General features: G+C 33.1%; 3 protein-coding genes across 10 annotated transcripts; 1 reads left to right on the top strand and 2 right to left on the bottom strand.

The window, feature by feature from the left end:
* Nucleotides 1-1009: 1009 nt before the first annotated feature.
* LOC115702331 (uncharacterized) lies at nt 1010-5858 on the bottom strand. The gene is made up of 9 exons (XM_030629788.2): nt 5555-5858; nt 5093-5237; nt 4872-4999; nt 4609-4680; nt 3132-3249; nt 2942-3057; nt 2440-2481; nt 1826-2038; nt 1010-1228 (listed from the first exon to the last, which is right to left on the bottom strand). The coding sequence occupies exons 1-9, from the start codon at nt 5690-5692 to the stop codon at nt 1160-1162; spliced, it is 1041 nt and encodes a 346-aa protein (XP_030485648.1). The 5' UTR covers nt 5693-5858; the 3' UTR covers nt 1010-1159.
* Nucleotides 5859-7561: 1703 nt separating this feature from the next.
* On the top strand, nt 7562-12285 carry LOC115702330 (uncharacterized). 6 transcript variants are annotated; one of them, XM_061106973.1, is made up of 8 exons: nt 7562-7959; nt 8178-8246; nt 9877-9996; nt 10069-10147; nt 10234-10364; nt 11053-11194; nt 11527-11600; nt 11845-11939. In XM_061106973.1, the coding sequence occupies exons 1-7, from the start codon at nt 7702-7704 to the stop codon at nt 11589-11591; spliced, it is 864 nt and encodes a 287-aa protein (XP_060962956.1). In that variant the 5' UTR covers nt 7562-7701; the 3' UTR covers nt 11592-11600; nt 11845-11939. The 6 variants fall into 6 exon arrangements, with proteins under 6 accessions (XP_060962956.1, XP_060962955.1, XP_060962957.1 ...); XM_061106972.1 differs by lacking the exon at nt 11845-11939 and having other exon boundaries at nt 11527-11822; XM_061106974.1 differs by lacking the exon at nt 11527-11600 and having other exon boundaries at nt 7563-7959; nt 11845-12285.
* Nucleotides 12286-13460: 1175 nt separating this feature from the next.
* LOC115696948 (uncharacterized) lies at nt 13461-15762 on the bottom strand. 3 transcript variants are annotated; one of them, XM_061106977.1, is made up of 3 exons: nt 15507-15762; nt 14292-14569; nt 13461-14141 (listed from the first exon to the last, which is right to left on the bottom strand). In XM_061106977.1, exons 1-3 carry the CDS (start codon nt 15615-15617, stop codon nt 13610-13612), a joined length of 921 nt encoding a protein of 306 aa, XP_060962960.1. In that variant the 5' UTR covers nt 15618-15762; the 3' UTR covers nt 13461-13609. The 3 variants fall into 3 exon arrangements, with proteins under 3 accessions (XP_060962960.1, XP_060962962.1, XP_060962961.1); XM_061106979.1 differs by having other exon boundaries at nt 14292-14579; nt 15507-15717; XM_061106978.1 differs by lacking the exon at nt 15507-15762 and adding an exon at nt 15045-15082 and having other exon boundaries at nt 14292-14579.
* Between the last annotated feature and the right edge of the window lie 4383 nt (nt 15763-20145).

Genomic DNA, 20145 nt, shown 5'->3' with positions numbered 1-20145 from the left:
CAAGAAGATCCCAATCTGGCTACGTATTTCTGCTAAACCAGTGCACAATACGTTGGAAATCAAACCTCCAAGTTGTTGTGGGTCTTTCTACTACAGAAGCAGAATACATAGCCTACACAAACGTTGTCAAAGAAGCCTTATGACTAAAAGGGATAACAAGGGAACTGGGGATTGATCAAAAGACTGTTAGCATTCGTTGTGAGTAAGAATGAAGTCTTTCATGAGAGAACAAAGCACATTGACGTTAGATGACACTTCATGCAAGATGTTCTGTCAAGTGGCAAGGTTCAAATCGTCAAAGTTAGCACCAAAGAAAATGTTGCAGACGTACTTACTAAGTCACTGCCTACAACCAAGTTTGAACACTACCTCAACATTTTGAACATCTCGGATACTTAGTCATGTAACTGGTGTACATTATTAAGGTAGAGAATTGTTAGAATGTGTCTTGAAATGTGTACCAATCCACTTAAGTATATTTTTTGTTATTGACTTAACTATCTTCTCGACAGTTAAGACAGTTAGTACTCTAGTGTTAGCTATAAATACTAGCCTCTAATTTAGTGTACAGAGAGAGTGAAATACTTAGATTGTAAAGTATTACACAATTAATAAAACAAAGGAATTTCAGTAACTTAGTGGATGTTTGGCATCATAATTAAAAAACTGTTTTTTGTTTTTAAAAACAGAAAATTGTTCTTTGAAAACAATTTGGCTTGTTTGGTCTTGTTTTTTGAAAACAGTTTTCAGAAAACAAAGTTACAAAAAACAAAAATTTTGAAAACAACAAAATGTTGTTTTCTGTTTTAAAAACCAATTCACTTTTAGTCAATATTGTTTTTAAAAAACACTAACCAAACATGACTTGTTTTTAAAAACTTCAAAAACTATTTTTTGTTCTCATTTTTAAAAACAATTTTTTGAAAACAAAAAATAAAAAACAATACCAAACATGCTCTTAGTGTGTGTGGTTGTGCCTTGGTTCTGTGGAATATTTTAGAGTGTGTTCTTTGGAAATCTCTGTTGAGTGAGATCATAGGCGATTCCTAACATAATATTTGTTTAAATATTTTATAGAGAAGAATAATGACAATTATTATCTCAAACAGTCTTGGTATGTTTTGATATACTTGCTTGAAGAATTCGTTTTCCAAACCATTTAATTGACAAACTCTACATGTGACAGAGTTCTTCCTTCATGAAGTTGAATTGCAGTGTCACCAACGACCTGCAATTGTAGAATTTGCGAAAAATACTACAAATCAGATAAGGAAATTTAATTTGGAAAGAAAAAAAAATCAATAAGAAGCACTGTAATTAATTTCACATAAAATCAGCATCTCTAGCATATAGTTCATGCCAAACAAATTGATAGGGAATTGCAAAGAGCGAACTAAAAGTTCATTAGCTAATAAAGTTTATACATGCAAATTGCATTTACCCATTTTTCTCTTGCATTTTATTTCAAGGGCAAGAATGAAATTTTGGGTTGTGTGCAACAGTGAAAAGGCATTGCCTCATTTGAGCACATGCATTCATAATGGTTGAAGAGGATTTAACAAAAACGACATTTATGGAACTCAGTAATTTCATCAAATATCATAAACAAAGTTGATGACACTAACAAGTAGCTTAAATTGTGAAAAATTGGAAATTGTTTTGAAAAGAGATAATATAAAGAGTAATGCAAATGAACATACATACTATAAATTCTATTCAGTGTCCACTCTCACTGATCCATTTAGTAGACTTTCAACCAGATAAAGAAGCAGATATTAGATTGATCATAACTTTAAAAGCATGATCGATTTGCCAAAGTACATACCTTGGCCATGGCTCTATAAGAATACTCTGTGACACCTGCCACATGAGGTGTGATTAGAACATTATTGAACTTCAAAATTGGATCGTCGGGATTAAATGGCTCGGTCCAAGCAACATCAATACCCAAGCCTCCCAGATGGTTGGATTTGAGGCCGTGATAAACGGCTTCATAGTCCAAGAGTCCCCCTCGGGCAATATTAACCAAATGACCACCCTACACACCATAGATTGTAAGCATATAGGAATGTGCAGACTACAGAAGAAACAGATAGACCTCAGCTAAAACCATGATTGACTTGTTAGTTCCATTTGACAATAGCAGCCTCACAAATAATAACATCACTTTCTTATGAATATAGGCATCAGCAATTAATTCTATGTTTTTCATTACAAACATTTTACGATAGATTTTGAATTATCTTTCTTTTTCTTTTTCGATAAATACATGAAATAGTGCAATACTATACTGCCTGTAATTTGAAAACAGAAAAGCTTTCACTTCGCCAATCACATAAAATTATTCCTATTATTTCTGTTGGGATTATTTCCCAAGAAGACATATATATCGTCTATGATAACAATAATAATTAAAACTATTCTAGTGTTTGAACAAACCTTTTTCATTGAAGAAATAAATGACTTGTTTACAATGTGCACCTGAAAAAACAAAGTATGCAAACAGTAAACATTAAGAAACTAAGCTTAGAAATTATGTTTCTGCAAATAACTAATCAACAAGAACAAGACCACGACATAGAGCAGACTTGGGGCGACAACTTAGCCTGAATCCATTGGTATTAACATTCAGGAATAAATATAACGAACACCAGTAGAATGACTAAAATAAATATAATATGTTGACCTTTATTTTCTTTTTTGGAATATTCATCATCTTCAACATATCATGCTCAGAACGAAAGTTATATCACATTCTTTTGCCTGAATGTTTACCGTTATACAATTCAATATTCTCAAGGACAAACTTATATGTGCCTTGCTTTTGTTTTTACCTTTAGGAATATTTGGTAGCTTTATTGATCAAATCTACATATCATGCTTGAAATACAGTTATATCAGCTATTGAGGGATATCTTATACAAATGCAAGATCGTCTTACTGTTTCCTTGTTCAACAACAAACAGCAAACAACAATATCTGCCTTGCTCGCAAACTTGTAGATATCTTCATGACTTCCCTTCTCATCAACCAAATCATCACTGCCATAGATTGAACCTGGAAATGAAGAAGTTACATCATAAGTTGTAACAACTAAGTGTGTTTCTCAATAGAAAGTTCTCCATGTATACCATTAGATTCCAAAGAATGTGAAGTCCAGCTCCTTTTTGTAGCAATAATTTTCACACCAAATGGTCTCAAGCGCTTTGCCAAGTCAATTCCAATATTGCCGAATCCTAATATGAATACCTGCATGATCAAGAACTTTCTAAACTATCACATTGTAAATGTCATAACACCATTATTGTAATCGGAGTAAGTATAATTACTATTCTCTGGTAAATTAGATGTCAAATATTTTCAAGTTACTAAAAGTAAAAGAAAAAGTTCTCTTTTACTTGAGAAGGATAGTAAGTTAGTAACAACTAGTTGGTCCCTATTCCTGCTTTCTATTAGTTAGTTTAAAGAAATGGATTCTTCATCTGGAATGTTTGGTTTATCATACAGATCACATCTAAAATACATGCTCTAGTAATAAAAGATAACAATTCAACAGCAAAGCTAAAACGCAGAAGAAAGGATAAGATATCTGGTGTGAGAAGAACCAGAAAATAGTGACAAAAATTAGTTAAAATATCATGCCATTGCCTCAGCCACAACTGAACTGATCTGGCTTCAGTCTCTGTTCAAAGAAGTTGGATTCCCTTGCTCCACATGCCCTGTCTTATGGTGTGACAATCTTGGCGCTACATCCTTAGCCACGAATCTTGTCTTCCACGAAAGAACTAAGCACATTGAAGTTGATCTCCACTTCATCAGAGACAGAATTCTATCCAATCAGCTCGACATCAGACATGGCAGTTCAGAACACCAGATAGTTGATATACTTACAAAAGCTCCTTCAACATCTCAGTTTGAGTACTTAAGGTCCAAGTTAACACTTAGAAATCCTAGTGTAATTTGAGGGGGGTGTTAGAACTATTTCCTTCGCTAAAAAGAGTTAGTAGAATTTAGTTTCTTAGCTGTTAATTAATTCTGTTCTTTGTACAAGTTGATTGAACAGAATCTTGGTTAGTTGCACTAACTACTTCTTGACTCTACTAAACTCTGTAATCTGTACTCATCCTATATAAAGAGGTTCTCAGCTCATAATTTATTGAGCTTGATTTTTCAAACACTTCTCTCTAAAAGTTCTCTCTAACTTCAACACTAATTCACTATAACATGGGATTTCATGGTGTCTCATAGAGAATGAATTTTGTTTCTCTGCATAAACATTGGAATGAGAAAGAACTATTCTACATAACAAAGAAAGTTTGATAACAAATTAAGCTCTAGTTCTAGAGCATAATAGAAAGTCTTGAAATAATTCTACCTTTCTCTTTAGATCTCCAATACCTATGTTTGTCAAGAAGAATTTTCCAAGAGAAGAAGGATCTTAATCTTTCACAGTTTGTACTCTCAAGAAAAATTTTCTTCTTATTTCTTTCATCAGATTTTCAACCTTGGACTTGAAGGAGGCAGATTGTCACATATTTAACAAGAGTTTTCCAGTCGATATTATGTTCCTGGATAATTTGTGCAAAAAATAAATAACCAGCGACTCACTGTTTTTCCAAGTAGTGTTTCACCAGCTGGCTCTCCAAGCTTTCTCTGCTTAATGGAATTTTGCATATCGTTCTTCAAAAAAGAAAAAAAAAAATATATCACAAAACAGAACAACTGAGCATATAAGACATTAATATAAGTATATGCAAGAGATTGATTATTGTAACTCTAGCATAATCAAATATTTAGCATGAGTAATTCATTAGCTCACGGTTGATTTATTGCAAGGCTCAATGGATATAATAGTATGAAAGTACACTTACTTGCTTACGAAGAAGGCCTAGCGTCAGATATATAGCCATTTCAGCACATCCAGCTGCATTACCAGTTGCATCACTTGGGATCCTAGCCACTTTGATCCCATGCTTCGTTGCAGAATCAACTTCAACACCTTCATGAAAGATTAAATAAAGGAAAAGAAGCAAAAAAATCACATAAAAATGACCTCAAACCACAATAATTTGGAAAATCCAATGATAATGACCTTCTAAACCAACACCAAATTGCATTATCAGCTTCATTTGTTTCGCAAGAGAGATAATTTGTGAATCTAGCTTCATGTTTTTCACTACACAAATGTGGTAGTTTGCTATAACATTGGGTACAACATCAAGAGGAACATCATCAACCTACAATATTAGTAAAATAATTATTATTGAAACACAATTTAGGGAAGCTATAATCATTTGTACTGGATTTCATTTTAAAACTAATTTGTATAAGTGGATCGTGTTTCTCATACATTTTTCATGTGGGATTTTTTAAGACTAAAGCAAATTAGTAGAAAAATTAAAGCATAGCACATCGAATCTTTTATTTGCAAAATCAGTCAGCATCCTCATTTTTAGGAAAGCTCCTGGATTGAATCTGAGTCCTGACAAAAGCATCAAGCAACAAACTTTTTTTTTCTTAGGTTGAATCGAGCAAAAAGAAAAGAGATTGGTACCTGTATAGAAGAGTAGTTTTGCAAATATTGTCGCGTATAAGTGTGGGAAGCCGGAAAGTAAGGTCCACAGAAGAGGACTCTGGTTATGTGCCCTTTACTACTGTCAGCTTCCATGGCAGGTAACTCAGCCGGATGCATTGGAGAAATTTTGTTTGTATTTTTTTTTTTTTTTTTGCCTATAGCCAGTTCATTGAAAGATTGGATTTGACTAGGTTCATTCAACTCAAACAAATGGAATTCAATAAAATAAAATAATTACTAAGTTTTCTTAAATTCTTCACACTAGAGCATCTCCAAAGTCCTAATTACTATTATCTAAAAATATAATATTTTATTTTATTTTATTTTTACATTATTTTTTGCGTTTTTATTTCTAAAAATATTCCAATATATAACATTCTTTAAAAATATTATAATTATAATTTCACATATTATTATTTAATATTTATCTTAATTTTTTAGCTACAATAACTTTTTAGCTTTAATTTTTTATTAAAAAGAAATTAATAGTATTAATGTCACAACATAGCGTTCATGCAAATTTCTAGAATAACATTTTTTTTCTCTCCAATAGTATAGCATCTTAATATTTTGCTATATAATATATCTACCTCAGCAAATATTTTTTAAAGTTTTACCATTGGAGATGCTCTTAAATAAATAGCTTCTTAAAAATATTTTCTGAACTTGTACATTTAGATTAATTTACTCATTCTATTAGGTTTCATCTCATTATTCTGTTTAAAGATTAACATATCTTTGTAAATTAGTAATTTTGACTTCTAAACTTTGACAACTATCAAATCCTATTCCTTTAAAATAAAAATGAGAAAAATTGAACATTATCTTTTAATAAATCTTAAAAAATTAATTTAAATCTTAAAAAAAAATATTCTGATTGATTAAGAATATTAAAAAAGAAACCAAACTTTTAAAACTAATTAAGTGTTTTAAAAATAATTATTTTTTTATAAAATAATTCCATTAGATATAAATACTATATTAAAAATTTGTTGTAAAAAACTAATTTTATGGGAATAATTGGGTCTAATTTTTACTGAAAATCTAAATTTGTTTAAGAAAATAGAATATTTTTTAGTTAAATTTTTAATTTTTTTAAAAGAAAAAAAATAATTTTATATTTTTATTAAATTTCTAATTATTTTTTTTTATTGTTTAATATATGAGTTTGTAAATATAAACTAGCTTGATTTTTATATATATATATATATAAAAAAAATCTTAATTTATTTAAATTATTTATTGAATTTTCAATAATGTTGATTTGAGTTTTAAACTTTATATTTATAAATGAAATAAGGTTTAAAATATATATATATTTGGAATATGTGAGAGCTCTATGCTGTTGAAAAAACCATATGTGTAATCTTTCAAGAACAATTGGGAAACTCATTTGACAAAGGTTCAAGTGATCTCATTGTTCAAGTAATACCAATCAAAAGAGAGTATGCTATTACTAAATAACTGGTATTAAACCTCTATAAATCTCTTGTTTCGTTTATTATTAATCCTATTATTCTATAATAACATCATTATATTGTTGTAAATCTTAATTCTACATCGTTAACTAAAAACTAAGTTAACAATAACTTTGTTACAACATTAAATTAACACACAATATATATTTAAAAATAATTTAGACATTTTTTTAAAACAATAATTTAAATATCCTTAAAAAATAGATTTATATATATTTTTTAAATTAAATACATAATTAAAATATAAAAGATTATATTTATAAATATAATTTGTGCTTTTGTACTTGTATATTTGTACTTTTGTGTTGTGCTTTTATTGTCGTGTAAAGTGTTTAAAGCCATATTTTCTATGTCGCGCTAAGCTTAAGCTTAAGTTCATAGTATGGTGTGTCGTACCATGCAAAAAAGTCTGTCCCGAATGTAAAACTGTAATGAAAACACAAATCTATATGAAACCGTATCTTTAGCAATTAATTAAAAAATATTTCTGCAAAAAAAAAATTAATTAAAAAAAATAAAAAAAGAAAATACAACATTATGAGAAATTTTATCCACCATACATGAGAGGTCACCATTCAAATTTTTTGATTTGATTTTGCTAAAACTCAATGGCCATTCACAGTTCTGAAATAAATAACAATAATAAGCATGTCAAATTGTGTCTCTTTTTCTCCAATGAGTTCTTCATTCCTCAACCTTACATTTCCATTTTTCTCCAACAATTATCCCCATTTCGCCCAAATCCAAATCCAAACCCGCAACCACCAACCTCTTCTTCTTCGTCGTCGTCGTTTCCGCGGTTTTGGTTTTCTCAGAGAAGCTAAATCCTCAAGTAAACGATGCCGTTTGGCTCCTGCCATGGCCAGCTCCATGGAGCTTCCACTCCTTCCCTTTGGCTTGTCTGAGGTCACTTTCAATTTTGAGTTTATTATTTTTGTTTCATATATTCATGGTGCTTATTGAGGTCATGGCAATTGGCAAGGTCTCAAATTTTGGATTAGTAGTTTATTTCTGGTGATATAACCCAAGTTCCGTATAGTTTCTTTGATATGATTATTTATTTATTTATTTTAATTTTAAATTTTTATTACTATTATTCCTTTTCCTTTTTTTTTTAATTTCAGGTTCTTGTTCCCTCTGAGAGTAAGACATTGCATTTATATGAAGCAAGATATCTTGCTCTGCTGGAAGAGGTAGTCATTAATTGTTCATGGCTTTTGGCTACCATTGAATGTTTTCTTTATTACTTTTCTCTGTTGTTATTTGATGCTTCTTCTTCTTTACTTTACTTAATAATTCATTATTTACATATATCTGTAAGACACCATGCAGGTTTTTTGCGGTGCTTGGCCATGTTATTGCATTTTTTTTCTCCTCAGAAATATTGTTTTGCCTTTATGGAAATGATAACAAAAGTAATGTTATGTAGCTTTAACTATAAAAGAACAGATGATGTCTGGTGATTGAAATTCAAAACAATTTTCTTAGAACAAAACAAGATTAAACATGACCATTCCATAGGATTATCATTTAAGAATCATAAATCCCCAAAATCACTACTGTTTATGAAACAAGGAAAATTCTAATTATAAAAAGAGCCCACAACTTTGCCTCAACCAAAAAGTGATGAAACAAGGAAATTCCATTTCCCCCTACTATTCTATTTCCACCAAAAACAAAGCTACTCATGGAGTCCTTGTGACTCGAACTAGTATAATGTACTATGTGATATTAGTCATGAAACACTAGAGCTTCGTCAGGGACCTGGACCTTCTAGATGAACCAAAAAGGTTACTAGGATTGTTCATGACCAAATAAAATATGAGTTACAGATGCTGTACTTCAGTTTGGTAACTGTATTAATTAGTTAAGTTCCTTCCTTATCTTTGAAAACTCACAAGGTCTGCACACCCCACATAAAACCTCTCATAACAGGGGATAATTGTCTTGCGCATCATATGTTCCATTTTTCTTTTGTGTGTGTATAAATTTAGTTACCTTTCCATTACAGGAGCAGCCTGCCAATGGTTGTTTAAAAGGTGAGTCTGAAATGCTTTCTGTTGGAACGTTGGACACCATCCTTCTCCACTTTTAGTATGATATTGTCCGCTTTGGACCTAAGCTCTTACGGTTTTGTTTTTGGGAACCTTCCCAAAAGACCTCATACCAATGGAGATAGTGTCCATTCTTATATATTCACGATCTTTCCCATTTCTAGCCAATGTAGGACTTTGGTTGCACACCCAACATTACTCCCCTCAAATACAAGAACGCATTGCCTCACCTCAAACGATCTTCCATCTGTCCACTCTCTACCCACTAGTGTACTATACTCCAATGCGTTGAGGCGCACACCTTACATAGAGCCCCACTACTACCTCGAGAGTTTCTTCCTCATTACTATCCCAACTCCGACGTGAGCACACTGCCTAACTGAGCACATCCGCAGAATCCATAGTAAAAGTATACCGAGGCTCATCACCTTTGTTTGACATTCTGAGGATTTATTCACATGGCTAACTTTGGGACTCGACTCTGATACCACTTTGTTGTGAATCAATCAACGACTTACGATAAAAGAACACCAGACCAACACTTTCAATTTTCTTGTTTTAATTTTTTTCATAAACTTCCTTGAAATGTGTGAATGTTTTTCATAAATTCCTTACCTTCATATGTTTAGTAGAACGTGATAGAAACCTAGATTAGTTCTAGTGTTCTCAACTCAAGCTAAGATCTATTTCAAAGTTCTAAAGTATAATTTTATTTGCTGCAGTCATTGATAAATTATAAATGACTAAGTACATTTTTTATTTGCTGCAGTCATTGATGAAAAAGTCCAAGCTTTTTGTGCATTTTATATTGGATCCCATCATGGTTGATGAGGCGTCGGCTGAACCATCATTTGCAGCCAGATATGGTTGTCTGGTTCTAATTGAAAATGTAAGCTGCTAGGATTTAGATTAAATAAACGTGTCATATTTTAGTAACTCAATTTGCATCCATGTTCATCAGGTCGAAAAATTAGATGTTGGAGCACTAGTCTCTATAAGAGGAGTTGGTCGCATCAAAATTGTGAAATTTGCACAGGCAAGTAAAAGGAAAATATTTTCAGATTCTGGTAATTTTAAGTTAGATATTTCTTTTTCTTTCTTAGTCATTGCTGTATTGTTCAGGCAGCTCCATTCTTGAAAGGTGTAGTCATACCAGAGAAGGATGGTGATCCTGAGAGTTTAAGCAGATTGAGCTCAAAAGTTTCAGAGATGAAGGAGGCTCTTCATAGTTTGAACAGCTTAGAGATCAAATTGAAGGTCTATTTCTCTTTCTAATGGAGCCTGTTAATTTTCTGATCTGATGCAAATTTTTTATCAGCCCTTTCTTCCCTCTTCTGATCATTCCCTTTAAGATGATGTTGTTAGAGAGTCTCACATTAATAATGTGTGGAAATTAAATACCATACATAAGATGCATGGACTACTACTCTCATTCCCAATTGGTTTTGAGATGCAACCCTATGCACCTTAGTATACACTCACCTATTTCTACTTCTTCAACCATACACTTTCACATTTTGCTTAAGAAAATAATGCAGACAGTAGAAAAATTTACTTAGTAAAAAAAAGGATACAATAATATTTTCCTCCATTAATGATTAACTTAGTGATATTTAAAGGTTTGTATAATCTGTACATTCTTTACGATACATTTCTATAACTTTTAATTGATCTTTTTTTTTAAATGACTTTTAATTGATCTTTAGAAGCGATTGCTCATTAGGTTGAACAAAGAATTATGACAACTACAAAGACCACATGAACAAGTTCAACAAGTGCATTACTCTTTTCTTGAAAATGTGGTGCTGAGATTATTTGTCTTTTTCTTTTCCTGTCCTGTATGATTAGGGGTTTCATTACTTGCTTCATTTATGTATAGCTATCATTTATTGCATCCAAAGTACCACATACATGAATAATTTTTTTATTGATGTGGTGTTATTAGGCACCAAAGGAGGCACCATTGCAGACTCGCACAGCAAACTCACTGGCCTGGGCTGAGAAGACCCCATCTATAGATTGTGATGAAGCTTTCATTCCATCATTGTCTGAGCGTTTGTCTTTTGCTGGTTTTCAACCTGTAACAGGCAATTTTCTATCCTTTATCTCTGGTTCTTAATTATGATACATAAATCTGAATCTGATTACTTTGTCACGATTTTGTTATCACTTCTCACAAGTGATAGTCTTATTGATGGTCTAATAGTTGCACTGAAATTTTGGATAGTTTATATTATTTTAGTTACAAAAATATGAAATCAATTGATGTTATAAGTTTATGGTTTGTTTGGGGTTTTCCAAGAGGTACAATAAAATTTTGTTTCTGAAATATCCTGAACAATTCCATCCATTTTTATAATGTTCATATTGTCAACAGTTTGATAATCATAGGCAACCGGGAATGATATCTTTGATTCAGGTTTTCTAAGTTTGTCACTAGTAAAAGTACAATGTCACAATCGCATCTCATTACTGTCGAGCTAAAATACTAGTGTAAGTGATTCCTGCTCTAGCTTCGTAAGTTATTAAGTATGGCTTTGTGAAGATTAGTTAGTTGAGAGTTTGTTAAGTGAGCCTTCATTGAGTGAGTTAGTAAGGAATTCGGTTATGACAGGTTGTCATAACAGTTATTGTGTAACTAGCTCTATATAAGCTTGATCATGCTTATTGTACAGTGTAATCTTTTCGAATCAATGATATTCATTTGTCTCTCTTTAATTACACTAATGATTATCAGCATTTTGCAAAAAATACAAAATTGGAACTGATCGGGGCTTTGACAGGATCAACTGAATCCGAACTTCTAAAGTTGCAGAGTAAGAAGCTACAAGCAATGGAGGTTAAAGACACAATTAACAGGCTAGATGAATCTCTAGAGTTAAGTAAAGAAAATGTTTCTAGGGTTGCTGCCAGACTAGCTATACAATCATTGGAAATACAGTGAGTTATGACAGGCCTATCTGATTCCTCCCTCAGGTATAGGATAAAATAGATCAGTTTTCCCCTTAAATTTTCGCAGACAGAATGAAATATTTATTTGTAATTGGTGTTCTAAATATGATCTTTAGGACATACAAACACATTTACTGTGAAATGTACAAATTAAGTAATGTCTCTTATTTGGCTTTGCATTTTACCTTTTGTACTATATATATGAAGTTGAAATTCATTTTCAAGTTTGTAGGAGAGACAAAGGTAATTATAATATATGTATTTATTGTATATCCTTTTTTCTTTGGGATAATTTTTTTTAAAAAAAAAAACATAAAAATAACAAAAATACAGTTTGTATGAAATTTTTAATATTTTTACGATTTTTTAAATTTTATTTACATGAAATACGATTTTTTTGGTGTATTTTTATGTTGTATTTTTGTTATTTTGTTGTTGATTTTTTATCATTTGTATATTATTTTTTATATTATTCTGATGTTGTTTTCTTGTTACTTTTATGTAATTTTATTGTTATTTTTTTGTGTTTTTATAGAATATCTTAAACATATAAAAAAAATTATACATAACAATGTAAATTTTTTATAAAAATTAATAATTTATGTAATTATTCTTTTTTTTATTTTCTATATATGAAACTTCCCAGAGTACATACATCGACGGCTTGTTTTCGTATTGCATATCATTTATATATGGGTTTAGGTGGAAAATAATTAAAGTTTAAAATATAAGAAAAAAGAAAAGACAATAAATAAATTTGATAAAATTTATAATAATAAGTTTTGTCGAAAAAATTACTGAAAAAGTTATTATTTCTGGAATAGTCACGGGAAAAGTCATCGTCGCTGGAAAATCATCGGAAAAGTCATTGTCGCTGGAAAAATCATCGAAAAAGTCATTGTCGCCGAAAAAATCACTGGAAAAGTCACTAGAAGTAGATGTCTCAAATATAAATAAAAATAGAACCGGTTCCATAACATAATGAATAAAAACAAATAACAAAAAATAACTCAAGCTGGTTATAATTGAAATAGTACTAGTTTTGAAACATAATGAATAAAAACAAATAACACAAAATAACTCAAACCAGTTATAATTAAAATAGAACTGGTTCTATAACAGTATTATAATAAATAAAAACAAATAACACACCGACGTAGCTCTATTACTTTCGCGACATGTGAAGTGAACTACTATAAATTTTGTGTCTTTCTATTTACTCTACTCATATCATATTTTATCTTTCCAATCTAGCGAGCGAGTGTTGGTCACTTTTTAGCGTATTGCTCTTTAAGATATTCACTTCTTCATTACTTTTTAGGATATTCATTTCTTCTTTTCTTCATTGTATGCATTTTCACAGTAATGTTAGAAGTATGATGAAAGTGACTTCGGAATAGCTTTGAGCAACAAGTAACCACTAATTTACAAAAGCAACAACAAAAATTGAACTCAAAACATGCCTACCCCCCAAAAAATAGTAAAGTTTTATGACCAACTTGTAGACAATTTCACTACTATTAAACGAATATACACAAGTGATACATCATTTAGGAGTTGTTTTCCACCAAGCCATCATATAACCAATTTCTAGCCATGGTGAAAGCTTGCTCTGCATCCGCATCTTCTTCAGGAGATTCTGGCCTGTGTACAAAGCCATGACCCCGTCCCTTAAATAATACCTTTTTTGATCCTCTGCCAATTCTCTTCTCAACATTTTCTAGCAAACTAACTGGACATAGAGGATCCTTGTCCCCTGAAATGAACAACACAGGAACCTTCACATTTGAAGCCAAAGATGGGTTCATCATCGTGCCATAAAACGAGACCCCAACACCAAAATAGGCGCCCTCATCTTGGGCGAGCACCTCGATCACTTTGCCACCACCAAAGCAGAATCCTATTAGGCCAAGCTTCTTTGAGATTCCTGCAGCCAAAAATTCATTAACCATCCATTTTGTTGATATGTCAATATCATTTGCAACCCTCTCAGGGTCTTGTTTTTTGATCCACTCTTCAAACATAGCCATTGGTCGATGCTTTCCCCATGGATCTCCTCGAAATAGGTCTGGAACTAGAACACTGCAGTGTTTTTATTCAAAGAACACAAGAATTATCATACAAGAGTAGTTTCAGAAAATATATTCCTACAACGTGTAGCTCTCTCTATACAACAATAACAGTACAAAGCAAAGGATTTGATGTTGGAAGCCAATCATCAAAGTTACCTACTTGTAGCCATTGCAAGCAACACGGTATGCAAAATCTCTAGTAGCTGAATCTTCAAATCCATAAACATCAGACAAGAGAAGTATCCCAGTTTTGTTATTGTTCTTTACTGCTGTGAAAAGGTAGGCATCAACATTATCACCAATAGAGAATTCTATCCCATTCACTAACTCACATGTCTCATCATCTAAACCATCTTCCATTTTTACTACGCCACAACTTATTTTTCTCACTACATTCTTCGCACTTGATCTCCAAAGATTTAACTTGCTGCACTTTCTCTGTAAGAAACTGAAGCTTTACAGTCAAGACTCAAGGTAACAAAACATAAAATCCACATAAACATGAATACTAGGAAATGCCTCTTAAAGACAAAGAAGGGTACACAATGTTGATAAGAAGTCAAGAAAAAAAATATGCTTTTCCAACTCAGTTGGAGAATCAATGCGTTCTGTCCTTGATGCACAGAAAAGCTAAATGATGTTTTTCCTTATAAATTTTCTACTAGCATTATGCATTATTACTAAAGAAAAACTCCACATTCCAGAAAGTTCATTTAGTAACAGCTTAAAAACTGAAATATGAAGCTTTAGTATGCCCTTTTCTAATCCAATTTCAACTCCACAGTCAAAGGAAAATGCTAAACAAGAAAGTTCTCATGATTTGCCATTTGAACGAACATAACTGTGAAAATCAATACGCAATTATTATAAGTTCTAATTCAATTTATTTAATTTTTTGACATTAAATGCTAACCTACATGAATGATGTGAAGTCATTGAGACCTTGCTCTCCACCCCCACACACACTATAGTCAATGCATTAAAAGCTCATAAATTGTATATCATCAATATACCAGTCAAATTGTCCTCTAAAATCAAAGAACATACTATAGCTTAAACTTGTCAGATTTTAATAATTGTATTTATAGTGATAATTCATTAAAAATAAATCAATAAATAAGAAACGGTGTAAATGAACAAAGCACTCAATCACTATCAGATAAGTACAGTGCAGGTATAATTGAGGAAGAATAGTGAGCAACATCATCCTGAACCTGAAGATTGTTGAATATAAAATTCCATGGATTTTATGATTGTTCAAATTGGTTAGATGATAAGAGAATCAAATGACACAGAATATTTGTATTCATCAAAAATAAATGGAAATTTATGAGAGAGAGAGAGAGAGAGAGAGAGAGTCATAGAAAGAACATACAAACGGAAGAGTGGAGAGGAAGGAGCGATGTGTGGTGGTGGAGGATGAAGAGTTTAGTAGAGAGCAAAACATTGGTGTTGTTGCACCTAAACCACCCATTGTCATGACCATCTCTCTCTCTCTCTGTCTGCTGAGAAACCATTAACAGAGAAAGTGGTGTAAGTGTTTTGGTTATTAGAAAATAGAAAGCGAAGAAAATTGTAACAACGAATCAAATCAAGTCAACACCTATGGCCTATCCTCTTCTCTTTCAGACCAAAACAAATGGACGCTAGCCTCAAATGTATAAAATCCCATTTTTTATTGTTGGGACCCACACTAAGTAAATCACGACCCCTTCCTTGGCTCAATAAAAATCTGAGTAAATAATGAGAAATTTGCGGCATAAATACTTAATTCTATGTCGAGTAGTACATAAGTATTTAAATTGTATTTTTGACGGTAAAAATATTTATCCTTATAATAGAATAATCTTAGAGTAGAAATATTCTATCAGCTATTTTCCAAAATAAATACCAGTAATGAATTTCTCAAATGATTTTTATTCTGAAAAACAGTCACGAAATTACAATATTGAGCTTTTGAGAGGCCCGTCTCTCTAAATTTCCAATCTTTTGAGAGGATTGGCCTCTCCACAAAGAGTCTACTCTTATCTAATTCCAAGCTAAGCTAAATGAGATTGCTCCCTCTCTATTTATAAGCATTGGTCTTAAAAAGACTTAGGCCACTTAAGATTACAACTGGACCAATAGAATTGAAATACTAAGACAACTCACCCCATGTACATAAGAGACTAAGTATTTCATTTTGTGATATATAAGTCTTAGGCTTATCAATACCCCCCAAGAACCTTCACCTTGTCCTCAAGGTGAAAACTTAGAAATTATTGTTTAATGGTAGAGATATATTCCTCTGTTGCTTTAAAATCTTAGAGACAGTGCCACTTGATCAACGCTTCATGTCTTGCAGGTGAACTTGATGATGGGCTAAGTTTCGATTTGTATCTCCCTCTATCGAAAATCCATTGAATGTGGAAGACTCCTAGTGTATTTGGCACCCATCTTTTCCTGCTTGAAAACATGCTCAAACATACCATAATTAACCCAAAACATGCACCAACCCAAAGTAATCTCTTACAAATTTAAATAACCACAACAGAGAGCTAAAATACACATTTAAAGCTCAAAATCAAAGCTCACATGCATTTAAATTCAGATTTAAATAATATACAATATAGGCTCCAAACTTGAGCAAAATATCAATATAACCTTATACTCAAGAGTCAAATACCAACCATATTTTTCAGCTCACACACCAATAAAATTAGAGTTGCATAAAAGGATTAAAGCACCATCCTAACCTCAAAATTATCTCAAAAACACAACGCAAAGCACTCTACTCCAATCTTATTAGAAATTAGAGTTAGCACTAGTTTAGTATCAGCTGTATTCAATGTTTTTCTCTGCCTTTAACTGTAAATTCTGTTACTTTTAGTTGGTTAAAGACTGAGCTGTCAAGTTAGTTATTCTAACCAACTCTGTCAACAGCTCAGCCTATATAAACCAATCTATGCCTTTGTACTCATTAATTCAATTCAGTGGAATATATCAAAGCCTTGCTTTTCTTCTCTGTTTCTCTCATGGTATCAGAAGACAATTCCCACATATCCACCATGGCCAGACCTTCGACCAGATCTCAGGATGGGATTCTCCCATCCAATTCTGATCCTGTTCAGCTTCAACAAGACGCCATCCCTGATATTGCATCTGTTCCCAATCAACCTCCTGCTGTCCCTCGTCGATCTTCAAGAACTCGACCTCAGCCTGGACCTGATTCATCTCCGAACAACTCTCGTCCTTCTCAAGATCGTGGTTCGATTGAAGACGCATCCAGCCCTTTCTTCCTCAGCTCAGGCGATCATCCAGGTCTCGTATTGGTGTCTTCAATTCTCACAGGAGCTAACTACCAGTCATGGAAGCGTGGCATCACCATGGCTCTTGCTGCCAAGAACAAAACAGCCTTCATCGACGGTTCTATTCCTCGTCCGATTGCTGGTAATTCCCTCAATTCTTGGCTCCGCTGCAACAATATGGTAATGTCTTGGCTTGTCAATTCCGTTTCCCCTGATATTGCACAAAGTATAATGTACTTTGATAATGCTGCTGAAATGTGGCAAGATCTTGCTGAAAGATTCAATGAGGCCAATGGCCCTCGAATCTTTCAATTGCAAACACAGCTCACTAGTTTGCATCAAGGTGATCAATCCGTCACCTCTTACTTCACCAAACTCAAATCCCTATGGGATGAGTTAAAAGAGTTTCAACCAAACACACCATGTACATGTGGTGCTATGAAAGTTTTTCTTGACCATTATAATCAGAGTCAAGTCTTGCAGTTCTTAACTGGGTTGAACGAGTCTTATGCTTCGGTTCGCGCTCAAATACTTCTCAATGAGCCCATTCCCAACTTATCTAGAGTCTTCTCTATGATTGTTCAAGAAGAGCGTCAACGAACTCTTGGAACCTCCAATATCACTGCCCTTGCTTCCTCGGTTCGCCCTTCTTCATCAACCAATCCTCCAAGAAACAAGAAACCAAGACCGTCGTGTTCCAACTGTGGGAAACCAGGTCACTTGGTAGATAAATGTTTTTTCATTCATGGCTTCCCTCCAGGTTATGGAGATAAAAGAAAAAATGACAAAGGCAAAAACTTGGCTCCTCAAGCCTCTGCCAACCTCACTGCTGCAGAACCTTCGACTAATCAAGCTCATATTGATCTGTCCACACAATGTCAGCAGCTAATCTCCCTTCTCAGTCAACAACTCACCCAAAATGCTCCATCAGCCGATCCTCAAGTTCCCGCTGCTGCTTCAAATATGGCTGGTAACACACATAATCTCTCTAAATCTTGGATTATTGATAGTGGTGCCACCCACCATATGTGCTCCAATATAGGTCATTTCACTTCTTTTTCTACAATTCCATTTCCTAAACATGTCACTTTACCAAATAATACCAATATACCTGTTCATGCTATTGGAAATGTTCAACTAACACCAGATATTTTTTTACATAATGTCCTATATGTTCCTACTTTCAAGATCAATTTATTTTCTGTTACAGCATATGTGGACAACACCACTAATCTTGTTTCCTTTAAACCTGACATGTGCATAATCCAGGAACCCTCTCAGAATCGGGTGATTGGGATTGCTAAAAGAAATGGCAAGTTATACCTGCTGCAACAACAAAAATCTGCTATGGCAAATATTTGTCAATCTACTCCTTTTATTTTTCAGAATAATGTAGATCAATGGCACAATCGCCTTGGTCACCCCTCTTTGTATGTCTCAAACATATTCAATAAAAAGATTGACCCTTCCTTTACATCTCAATCTCAGCATCATTGTTCTATTTGCCAATTAGCTAAACAAAAAAGACTTCCATTTCCTTCTAGCAATAATTTTGCTCAAAATATTTTTGATCTACTTCATATAGATATATGGGGCCCCTTTCACATAATTAGTGTTGAAGGATACAAATATTTCTTGACCATTGTTGATGACAAATCAAGATATACATGGACACTAATGCTCAGAACAAAATCTGAAGCCCAAACCGTGTTCATAAACTTTTTTAACAACATTTGCACTCAGTTTTCTGCAACAATTAAAGCTGTCCGATCGGATAATGCAAAAGAACTCAACATGAGCTCATTTTTTGCCTCTAAAGGCATTCAACATTACCACTCTTGTGTGGAAACACCACAACAAAACTCGGTGGTAGAAAGAAAGCACCAACACATTTTGAATGTGGCTCGTGCACTTTGCTTTCATTCAAACATCCCACTTTCTTACTGGTCTTACATCATACAGACCGCCTCATATTTGATTAATAGAACCCCATCAGCCTTACTCAAAGGGACTACATCATATGAGCTACTTTATAGCAAGCCCCCATCCTATGATCACCTAAGGACATTTGGATGCCTTGCCTATGGCTCCACTTTGGCTTCAAAAAGACATAAATTTACTCCTAGAAGCCATGCCTCTATCTTCATTGGATATCCCCATGGAATGAAGGCTTACACTTTGTTAGATATTGAAACAAACCAAATCTACAATTCTAGAGATGTTGTTTTCCATGAGAACATATTTCCTTTTCTCTCACACAAACCGAACTCTGAAATTGACTTGTGTTTTCCACAAGTCATACTACCATCTAACAAACCTATCAACACATCTACTTCACCTCCATATTCAGATATTCCTAAAGCACCCTCCACCAAATCTGGTCGGATAACAAAGGCACCCTCTCACCTTCAAGATTATGTTTGTCATACAACATCTACAGCTCACCCTATTGAGCCTTTTCTTTCTTACATCAAGCTAAGTCCTCAGTTTAGGGCTGCTGTTCTGGCAGCCTATTCTGAAGTCGAGCCAAAGAATTATGCTGAGGCATCTCAATTCACTCACTGGCTTAAAGCCATGGACACTGAGACACAAGCCTTAGAAAAGAATCAAACTTGGATAGTCACCAAATTACCACCTGGAAAAAAAGCCATAGGTTGTAAATGGGTCTACAAAGTCAAGTATGACCAATTTGGGGCTGTAGAAAGGTTCAAAGCTCGCCTTGTAGCT

This window comes from Cannabis sativa, chromosome X, assembly GCF_029168945.1.
Source record: "Cannabis sativa cultivar Pink pepper isolate KNU-18-1 chromosome X, ASM2916894v1, whole genome shotgun sequence".
Classification (NCBI taxonomy): Eukaryota; Viridiplantae; Streptophyta; class Magnoliopsida; order Rosales; family Cannabaceae; genus Cannabis; species Cannabis sativa.
This window is presented reverse-complemented; position numbering and strand designations above follow the sequence as displayed.